Source organism: Ammospiza nelsoni, chromosome 1 (genome assembly GCF_027579445.1).
Source record: "Ammospiza nelsoni isolate bAmmNel1 chromosome 1, bAmmNel1.pri, whole genome shotgun sequence".
Lineage (NCBI taxonomy): Eukaryota > Metazoa > Chordata > Aves > Passeriformes > Passerellidae > Ammospiza > Ammospiza nelsoni.
In genome coordinates, this window is record NC_080633.1 from 95552666 (window position 1) to 95564276 (window position 11611).

General features: G+C 37.4%; 1 protein-coding gene across 1 annotated transcript in view; it reads right to left on the reverse strand.

The window, feature by feature from the left end:
* Positions 1-11611, reverse strand: part of ZNF407 (zinc finger protein 407) — a 335692-nt gene that overhangs the window by 124439 nt on the left and 199642 nt on the right. The window contains exons 6-7 of the mRNA XM_059481372.1: positions 8731-8814; positions 400-520 (exon numbers count right to left, since the gene is read on the reverse strand). Coding sequence (XP_059337355.1) covers positions 400-520; positions 8731-8814 — 205 coding nt within the window. The remainder of the gene's footprint in view (positions 1-399; positions 521-8730; positions 8815-11611) is intronic.

Genomic DNA, 11611 nt, shown 5'->3' on the forward strand with positions numbered 1-11611 from the left:
CAGGCTGGTAAGCCTTTTAGAGAACTTTTCTTTTCTTGGTGAAATGGTCGCAACTCAACCAAGAAAAATTTCAAAACCGCAAATGATTTGAAAAGGCAATGTAGATAAGCAGCCTCACCACAGAGAATTCCAACAGACACTGGAGCAGCTGTGAAACAAACACTCAACATTAGCACTGTAGTGTTACCACTAAAAGGTTTCCCATCATTTGTTTTTCTTTATAAAGTAACACCTAAATGCTGAAGACTAAATTTTAAAATTTAGCTCCTAATTTAATACGTAATTACTGCTGCCCTGATGGTATTTTAATGGCAATATATTTTTATTGGTGACTTCAAATGAACCTCATCTGATCACCTTAACCCTTCTCTCATCATGCTTTAGTTAATGACTCATTACCTGTAGTCACACCAGGGACATCTGTAAGGCTTTTCTCCAGTATGGACACGCTTATGTCGTGTCAGATGCGATTGTGTTGTGGAAGCAAAGTTACACTCATCACATTTGAATGGTTTCTCTCCTGGAAGGTGACAAGAGAAGATTATCAGTTTTCATCTACAGAAAACTAAGACAACCCCAAATTTCTGGCATATCCCTTGAGACAGCTTTTAGCCTGTGTATATAAACAGCAAACACAAATACAACATAAACTTGCAAATACAATGCATTAACTGCAAAATATGACAGAAACACATCAGTATCCAACTGACTTCTCACAGGGAATTACACAGCAGCAAAAAGGAGGAGAAAGAACAGCACTGAAACAGAGTAACCTTGTTTCTGGGTCTTACTCCATGAAAATACCCTAACCAGGTGACAGGCATTTGTCTCACACCATATCTTCCCTTCAATCTGAGCCAAGAACAGCCCCAAAAGCAACACAGGGAGAGGCAAAAGGTGATCTTGTATTCAGCATATGCTCAGAAAGGAACATCTCCAGGTGATAAGTGTCTTTGTTTCCATCTCCAACCTAAATTTTTAATGTAATTCTTTAAATAACATAAATAAACTGGGACTGAGAAAATGAACCAGAACTCTCTGCTCCACTCCCCCTATCTTGCCTGTTAGTCTTCCGCCCTTGTGAATATTTTTTGAACAGTAGGGCAATTTCAGCAGAAGGACTTGAAAGGTTAATGAAAATAAACAAACAAACACCAACTACTAAACTTTAAAAAGGACAACATTTTCAGATGACTAAAATTCAATCTCTGATGAATGTACAGCTCCACTGAAAATTTCTAGAGGACTAATAATTGAAGAAAAGTAAAAATCTTTAGTCTCTAAGTTTCTATGTAAAAAGAATACTTTTCCTTCTACTGGAGGGGTCTACCCTTTAGAAGTTACTAAGACAAAACCTCATGACAGATATACTGTGATGACTAGTTAAGACACCTACATCCCATTTTTCCAACTGGTTGTCACAGAAACATTCCTTGGGGCTTACAGGCAGATATAGTTACCATTTAGGGAGGAAAGAGTTTTTTTTTGTATGGAGAAGCTAAAAGCCAGTTCCTAAGTTACATTATTTTCACTGCAGTATGCACGCCTTCCAATGTATTTATCTAAAAACTACATAAGGAATCAACATCCCTGACTTAAGAAGTCTGGATAAAACTGCTAGAAACAGACATGTACTTTGAAGACTGTTCAGAGATCTAAGACAGGCAGTTTCAAATTGCACCACAAGCCTATTAGCAGGTGTAATGTGAAGTTTTTCAGACTGACAGAAGAGTCACCACCAGTATAACCCTATCAGTATGAGCGGCCTTCTGCAATCAGTAGCAAACAGCCACTCCCAAACAGCCATGCCTCCAAGACAAATTTTTGAAGCTGTTTATAGCAGGAGACTCTGAAGATTTTGAAATAGACTTTGCCAGAATTCTGAGAACAGAGAGAAATACGCATTTTTCATTCTTGGAGATTGTTGGGGTTTTTCTTCCCAAGGGAAAAAAGATGTGCAAGGCCCTCAAGGCCTGAAAAACCCCTAATGCTGGATGGAAAGAGCACAGAGCAGCTTCTGAAAGCTCCATAAAGAGTTGGAATAATTGCTTTTAGCAGCTGTGGGAGAGAATACCAGCCTATGCTTTTCATTTATTGTTTCATGGGACAAGGAGAGGTGAAGGGGCAGGACACAAAGCCGAAGCCTCCATGCTGGACAAATTGAGACTGCTGGAAAGTACGTCTTTCATGCCCCAAATGGGGTTTTCTTGTCAGACCCTGACACTCTGCTCTGGAGAAGCTGATTCTCCCAGCAGCTTGCATGGTAGTGGCTGCTGCTTCAATTAAACTCTCTGGGAGGCCACAGACTCCCTAGCAACGTAACCTGTTCTTGAACTGAAGATTTCCCCTTCTGATTTATTTTATCATCTAGCATTAAAGAAGATAGCAACATTTTCAAGTCTAAGTAGTTAAGCCACAGGTATTTTAGATAACATACATACTTATTTTAACTGCTTTCATTTAAAATGCACTAGAACCTTGCCTACTCGCTCCCTTGAATAAAAAAAAAAGGCAGATCTGAACTGAAAGGAGATTTTTAGCTTGCCATTCAGGGGAGAACGGATCAAATAAAGGTCTGCTGCTGTGCCAGGGCAGGGCCAGTGGGGCTGACAGCTGAGTGAGGGCCCATTGCAGCCAGGAGGGCTTGCAAATTCCGTCTTGACTGTAAGAAAAATAGTAAACCTTACCCACTGCTCCAGGAAGTTTCTCCTTAGGAAATCCTTGTGGCTAACTGCTCCTGTCAAGCAGACTATGTGTAAATCTCACCTGACAGAAAATACATCACAGCAGTACCACACAACAAAAGCCAACTAAATGGGGAAGAAAAAAGACAGCCTAGCACAGCCTGTAATTCTTAACAGCTGTACATAAGAAACTGTATTTTTATGGAAAAAAAAACAGGTTAATTAGTACAGTTGAAAAAAACCTAAAAGACAACTAGGTATTTCTTTGGATTGGGTGATATTGAAGAGCATATTAGCTGCAGAAGTACTCTATTTATTTGTTTATTAAAGCTTTCTACAGACCCATTGATTTAAGAATTTTTTTGTCTTCCCTATCGTGGGCCAGGATGCTTCTAATCAGACTTTGTGTCCCAGTTTTCCCTCCACCCTTCTTGCCCCCAGAAATTTCAGGGAATACACATAATTCTTTTAATATGGGCTGCCATTAAAAATTCCAAGAAGACTCTTGTTCACCCCCTGTCAGGGTTCTAATTCATTCACAATTAAAATTACACAAATAAAACTATCAGTATTGACAGTATTTTTTAAAATAACAGTACGTAATAACTTTAAAATAGTGTATCTATAACCATAAGGACAAAGTCTATTATATTTAAAGACCAAAAAAGTTTAAAAAAATTAATCCCCCCCACCCATTACCACTACAGAAGACTTATCTGTTTCTCACCATCTCTACCTTTGTCAATAACAAGTCCCATGAAAAAAAAGATAGATGCACCAAAATGATTCCATGGTCAACAAGCTCTGTAGAGGAACAAAAATGAAGGACACACATTCCAAGATCAAGGACCCACTCTGTGGGGATTTACTTTGTTTTTAACACAAGCACTTTCAAAAGGCTACATTTCCTGAGCATGGGATTACAAAAGAAATGCCTTTGCATTTTTGACAACACTGCAACCAACTTCTTAAGTGCATCTGTTGGTTAAGTCACCTGACATGGAAATTTGAGCTTCAACAATCAAAAATTGGGGAAGAAAATGACAAAAGGGCCACTTCATACAGAGCACTAGTATATAAAAGCTCCTGCTAACCAGTAACTTCAGTTTCCTCTTTTTCTCTTGCTACTGGACAATTTCTCTTAGGTAGGGAGAAAGTTTTAAAAGTCCAGGTTTTTGGTCTCTTTGCTGGTCAAGGGTTTGCTATAATCAAAGGCCAATCTGCTGTAAATGTTGGTGTAAATAGAAAAGGTAAAACAACAAAGATGCTCTTCAAATTTTATCTCTTGCTGAAAAGAGCAATAAGTCTTCTTACTTGCAGCATTTCCTGTGGTATTCAACATTAAAATTTTTCTAAGCTGTGGTGGGGAAGTTGAAGGGAAGAATCTACATTATACATATAAATTCAATGCCGAGTAATGTAACTACACATTAAAGTCAAAGAGCAGTTCACATGAGAAACAGAAACACAAAGTGAGTCACTCATCTGGATAAAAACACATATATTATTAAATTTTCTTTCTTTATTACATTGACCTATAAATGTCTTGAGATGAGTGAGCAGAAGCAATCATACAAATAGTGCTCTGTACAATATAAGCTACCATCTTCAAAAATGCATGAAAATATTTGAACAAAGACACGATCTCCTTAAGCAGCTCCACAGGTTCATGGTGACTGTCACAGCAGTGCGCAGTAAGTGTCCTTACCCACTAACACTTTACTACTGTGATGTACTTCTATCAAGCCTGGGAAGATCCCACCACAACCAACACATGGAAAACAAATGCAGACTGTTGATGTGTAGAAGATGAGGATGGGGTTTTTGCAATTTGCAGGAGTACTAACCAACATTAAAAAAGAGATTTCATGCACGAGAACACAGGCTGTGACTGATCAGCACTGTGGGACTGAGTCAGCTACTACAACACAACATGGAAGTTTACTGGGAAACATAGAAAAACAGGCAAACAAAGGAGGTGAGCAGAATGATAAGAGCAAGAATATAAAGAAGACATTTTAAAATGATTAATTTTTTCCATGTTTTTGTTTCAAGCCAGAAATTATTAACATTGCTTGTTTTTTCTTCCTAGTTGATCATGATTAAGGCAAAATATTTAAATTATCTGATATGTCTGTGTGTGTGTGTGTGTGTGTGTGTGTGCGTGTGTGTGCGCGCGTGTGTGTCTGTGTGCGTGTTTATTTTTGGTGGCTGATTTAGAGGTTATTTACCCTTTTTTGTTACAAAATTCAGGCAATTGTTTAATTCTTTGTGTAATTCAACTTACTCTAAATCCAGCAAAAACTATCTTTAGAAAGGTTTTCTTAGTGGAACAAAATAAGAATCAAAAAAACTTGCTTCAGGATGACTCAAAAGACGAAATCTTTTCCTCGCAGCCTTGTTGAGACACCAGAACTACATCTATGTTCCTGCAGCACCACAAACTATCCCTTATTTACCACACAGCACCTGCTGATACTGTGGTCCAAGTTTCTTAAGACAGTTTATCACAGCCTAGGCAGGCACAAGTGCCTATTGTAAAGCATTTGGCAGGCAGAGATGTAAGTATTCCTTTCAGTGTGATAAAATTCTGGTCAAACTCTGGACCACTCCTTAAGCCATTGCTTCAATTCACAAAACAGAAGTTTCATGGATATTTACATCGTCAGTGAAAGACTTTCAGAATACCAGAGACAGATTCTTGCAGAATACAACTGGAAGAAGGTGCACTCAGGTCATAAAATAATGTTGGAGCATCTTCCCCAGACAAAATCAGCCAACAACTTCACTTATTCTCTGTCCAAAGTGTATGTTTCTCATTGGACCAGGTCATCATTACAGACACAATGTATTTAAAACAGAATAAAAACATCAACTGGTAAAACACCAGGAATCTCTTGATAGCTCAAATTATTTGTTCCTACTTTACAGTTGAGATGGCCTATATCAAGGAAATCTTTATGCAGATGCATCATGTTTACAAATATATTAAGTACTAAAGTTTTTCAAGTCTTAAAATGAATGGCTCTTTCTTTCAGTTGACCATTCCTGCGCTTCTTTTCATTTAAAAGGAAAAACATCTCTTCAAGGGATCACATCCTATTTACCAAACTGGTCTGCATAGTTTGCTGCAATAGTGACCGAGGCTCAGCTTTTTTAACACCAAGTTATACTTCATGTTGCCTGTAATATTTCCAAAGAAAATGCATCTTTCACAAGATAAAGGCATTTCTCTAGGTACAAAGAAAGAATCTCATCTAAAAACAGAAGAATAGAGTAAGAAATACCAGAATAAAGAGTATCAAAAGTCTAAGTGCCTGGTCCTACAGCCAGTCTTCCCTTGTGTCAAATCTCTACCAGCAGCTAACAATTCTCTGGGGTGTTGGGATATCTCAGGCCTTGAGGCTGGGATGAGAGGAGACTTGTTAAGTTGGTTAAGACTCCTTAACTACATGTGAGGATTTGTTCATTTGCCCTTGAGTCGTAGGCCCCTGACAGGTGATAGAAGTAAATTTTGGATTGGAAGATGTTCTGTGTCAGCCCCCTTGACAGCTTGTATTACAGTAGGGAATTATTTAAGCCATTTAGAGTATTTTTGATACCTATCCCTTTCTGACTTGATTGTAATTGGCTTTGGCATTCTGCTTTGGGAAAATTGTGCCAAATGGAGACAGAGGAAAAAAAAAAAAGGTAAAAAAAAGAGTACAAGGAGGAGGGCATGCAGCTAATGACTGAGATAAAGTTGAGCACTGGATGAAAACACAATGGAACCCATGTAAGTGCAACAATGCTAGCAAAGGTGGATTGTGTCATTCTCCTTGAAACAAATAGAAGGTACAGATAATTTTTCTGCTAAAGAATCATCTCTGATTGTTTGTGCCACAGAGGCAGATAAATGCCAAAAAGATAGATCCCTCTGCCTTTGAGATACTGTCCTATATAGTATAAAGTTAATAGCAAAGTAATAACGAGCCTCCAGTCCTGACATAAAATATAAAGTTATGCTTGCTAGATGCAAGCTTCATGATCTATAACCTGTAAATCCCTGTGATCATAGCACAAGAAACCTCTACCACACCGGCAAAAGAAGGGCAAAAATGCCTTCAAAAACCTGGACAGCTTTTCACCAGGACTACACCATATTTTCAGCCTAATTTTGCACATAAATCAGGAAATAAAATAGATTTCCTCTTAGCTGCTGGCCTAATGATACTATATATATATATATATATATATATAGATATATATATATATATATATTTGATGATAAAGGCTTACATTTCTGAGAAACTAGATCTGCACTCATATCATAGGTACAGACAAGATGGGTAAATACAAGAATTTGCATTTCTTCTATATCCCCATCCTGAAAGAACTGTTTACCATTTGTGTGGCTGCATTGACTTTGAGTCAATGATATATGCAAGATCCCAATGTGTCACATGGCAGGGAAATGAAAAACAAAAGGCATTTCCTATCCTCTTGATAACAATGATTTATTTTTGTTAAAGAATTAATTAATTAATTTTTAAACCCACATTTGTTAAACTTGTGCCAACATGTGAAAAATCTTCAAAGCTCCAGAAAAATGGAAACTTTAATTAAAACTGAAGCATACAGCTTCTATTCCAGTAGTTACAACTGCTCACGTTACCATTCAGAGTGTAATAATAAGATAATTTATTATATTTACTAAATTACTTTTATTGGTCACTTGAAAAATACAAACTTCCAGCAGTGAATGGGAACTGACTGTGGCAGTATTCTTCTACAAATTATGTTCCTTGTTATTAGAAAAAAAATTTTATGAAAGTAAGATTACTAACAGGACTTGTAAGCAAATTTTGGCCTTGAATACACATATATTTTTTTAGAGCTAATCTGTTTCAAGATACTGACTAGCACTGAAAATCCTACCTTTCTGAAAGCATCAGAATCTCCTCCAAATATGGTTGCTTTAAATAAACTAAAAACAGGGTGGAAAGAATGGCTTCAGGCTCTCAAGAAAGAGAGTATCTGCTCTCCAGGAAATTACACATTTAGATGGTGTACGTCCTGAATGAAGATTAGTTTATACAGGGACATAATAAAATCTCCCACTGTGATTCCTTTACAAAATCCATGGAAAATTCATGATGTAACAACTGCAGCTTCTCATTTGTTAGCTATTCCTTTCCACTGTACATTAGACAATGGTCACTTAACTCACACTGTAATTCCTGATGATATTACATTATCCTCATGATAGTCAGTAAAACAAAAAAACTACAGTGGCTTAAACAGCAACCCTTGTACATCTGTTTGAACAAACTCTATTCAAATAATCAAATACTTACAAGGAACTACTAAAAAGCACAATTAAGGTAGAATGTATTAATAAATGTTTAATACTTACACTTTTTCTGGTCTTCTGAAACTAAGAACCAATTTAATTTTGTCTGATATTAAAATTTTATAACAATGTGGTAGGAAAGCTTTACTAATTCTGGGAGAGAAATCTTGCTTTACATGCCAGCCATGTGGTAACTCTTAAAGTTGCACCTATTAATTACAAACTATCTTAAAATTACAAAAGGGCAACTGAAACAACACTAGCTTTCAACTACGCTTCAGTCCAAAAAATGGATTAATTTATATGTAGTCTTTAATTTTCACCCAGGGACATTCTAGCAGTCTCTTGCAAAATCTTCACAGTAGGTAATCTATTTGGGCCTTGGAAAAAAAAATTAGTAGACTTAGTATTCATTGAAAGAAGAAAGCCAGTCTCCACAATTCTACTTCCTTCAGAAAAAATAAAAAAAAAAAAAAACCAAACCCACAAAAACTACCCTGCACCCACCCCCAAGCAATTATTCAAACTCCCAGCTAACAGATTTGACGCAGATCCTGGGCATAGTGATTTCACAAAAACGAGAAAAAAGCAAAGCAAACAATGAGCCAATGTCTTATTTGTGCTGTAACGTGCCATGTGACTTGTGTTACTGCCCAGTGCAGGGGGACTCCCTTGCTGGGGAGAGCACAGAAGAGCAAAGACAGCTTTACTGACCTGTGTGCTGCCGCCGATGCTTGGTGAGGGCATGGCGCGTCCCGCCGGCAAAGCCACAGAGGTCACACAGGAACGACTTCTCGCCTGTTGCAACAATAAACAGATGAGGGACTGCGGAGGTCACAGATCATTAAAACATATCTATCAAGGCTTTCAGGGTTACTAATTCCTCCAATCAAATGTTTCCATGTAAATATGTCAAATGGGAATGAAATTACCACTGCGGTTTATTGACTGTGATAAAATCTGAAAAGCACCACTGAACATAATTACATACTTGTCAGACCCATAAAAATTAGCTTTATTATCAATGGAATGGTTTTGTACAACTTCATTTCTGTTAGATGTCTTCCAGATGGGGCTGCTTTATGCACTTGAACAGTTTTTATGCATATCCTGATTTTTTACAATTCCCATACATCTGGCCTTTCTGTGCTGAGTAAAGATTGCCTGGAAAAAAAAGTTAATATACTGTATATATGATTCTGCTTAAATAAAATACATTTCATTTACTAACAAATTAAAGGTACTGAAAAATTTTCAACAGACTAGGTCACAGTCATCTTTAGTTACCTTCTATTTACTAATAAGTATTAAATTATTTTCTTGAACACAAGAAGAGTGCAGGCAACAATAAAAGCCAAATTATTCAGTACCACTGGCAATTCAGCACTGTTTATGTTTCTAAAGTTTTCATGGCATAAAGAAAACAGGTCTGGGGATTGCTGCTGAAATTGCAGCAGAACTCACATTGTTCGTCTTTAAATGATAATTCTTCATTCCAAACCTCTGGACCAATTTGAGAGATTTTGGCAAGCTCAATGCTCATTAAAAGTGTATAAATGCCCTCTTTTTAGCCTTTTTTCCTTTTACAGAAGCTAGGATTTTGCCCTGTTGCCTATAAATACAGTTTATCATTTCACAGCAATATTTTTACTCAGTATGTACTAACATGCACAGAAATCTCAGTCCATAAAGGCCACATGGAAGGTCATTAAGAAGTAGTAACACTAACCTCAGGTATAGTCTCAATAACTTGAGAAAAGACTGATTTTTTTTTTTTTTTTAAAGAATACTGTTAGTCATTTGGAGGCAAATTGTCTCCTTCCACAGTAACACAGCAATGAGGGGGCTGGTGAGGCAGTGATGCTGAATTCATTGAAACTAACAGTCTCCTTCCAACTCTTCCACGTGGGGAAGGAAATTCAGTTCCTACAAAAGACAGCTGGGTTAAGAGGTCTGGTGTCAAATTACCAAGCCCTTCTGTGCAGACAGAAGGATGGAAACCTCCATTGCTGTTTGTTCCCACACAACCAGGCACAGGAATACACGGACTTTGTGGAAAGGCACAGTGCCTCAGTTAATTTTGGATGGTGCTCACATAAGCAAGAGAGTGGGAGCTCCCAGGAGAGCCTCGCAGGGACCAGGTGCCCTCTCCCACCATCACCTCAATGAGGTCTCTGAGGAACCCCAGCTCCTCACCCCAGATGTCCCAAGTGAGGGAGCCCCTGGGCCCTGTGATAACAGGAGGAAAGCAATTCCAAAGTTTCCAAGGCAGCTTGAGTCCTACCAAAATGGGATGACAAAAGAGCTGATAAACCTCTGCCACGTAGCGAGGCTGTGAAACGCAATGGGCACTTATTTCAGAATTTCACCTTTTCAGAAAAAAGCAAATGGTGCATTGTTACTTTCTGTACCCAAATCTGGTCACATAAAGCAGATTGAAATTATACAGGACTTTTTAAAAATTTTGATCTGTTGGTGAGAGTATCACAGAAGAGTAGCTAAGGTGTGAAATAATTTCAGTACATATTTTGGGAGTCAATTCCAGCAATCCGTTATTATAATTGAATCTAAAAAAATATCAGAAAAGCAGAACAAAAACCCATTCTCACTATCACATAAAGAATGCAGTTGTGCTAAATGATGTAACAAAGTTTGAATTTTACTGCAAAATGTTTGTCAATAATATTATTGCTGAGGCTATGCATGATTGTTACGCAGATATTTCTGCAAAGTCTCTTCTAGGCTTTTCTTAAAATTACTTTATGACATTTTAAAAATCAGGATCTTCAGCATTAGCACTTCAATTCATCAAAATATTGAAGAAAAGGAATAGAATGACTACACATAATGCTTAATTATAATTAAATATTAATTTAATTAATTAATCAATTTTAAGTATAAATCTCTCTAACTAGCAGTAATGCCCAACACCCCAGCATAAAATTCACACTTTGAAGTTAAATGCTGTTCCATGCCTACCACGAAATTGCTCATCATCTATATATTATCATAAATTAGCTCATGTTGTGTTTAACATCCAGGAGCAAACCTCAGTATGGCCTGCAGCTTCATACACTAATGAGGACACAGAGCACCTATAGCATCTTTGCAGGCTCACAGATTTACTGGGTAGTTTATATCTGGGCCTTTGCAGCAGCTTTTGAACCACAAAGAAATCATTCAAAATCAAGCAAGGGCTTTAAAGTAGGGAAACTGATCCATCCTATAAAACAATTTGCCAGTTAAATACTCCACACTCCTCTAGGTTGAATTAGGAGATCTCATGCAGGCAGGGCTCTTGAGGGAGGCTTTGGATCTGGCAACATGAGACTGGAGGAAATTTGGCCCCTACTTTTTAAAATCAGGAAAGGTGGTGATGCCTCTGACTTTTTTGCAACATTCATTTTCAGGCATATTAATAAATTAATTATCTTATTTATATGTATCATGGTATACATACAGATATCTCCAGAAACACAGAGAGAAAACTTAATCACCTGTGACTTTAAGTTCAGTTGCACAGAATTTCCTAGCCCTGAATCTTGATCGGGGATGAATCCCTCACATCTAGACATAATATTTCATTTGATGTTTG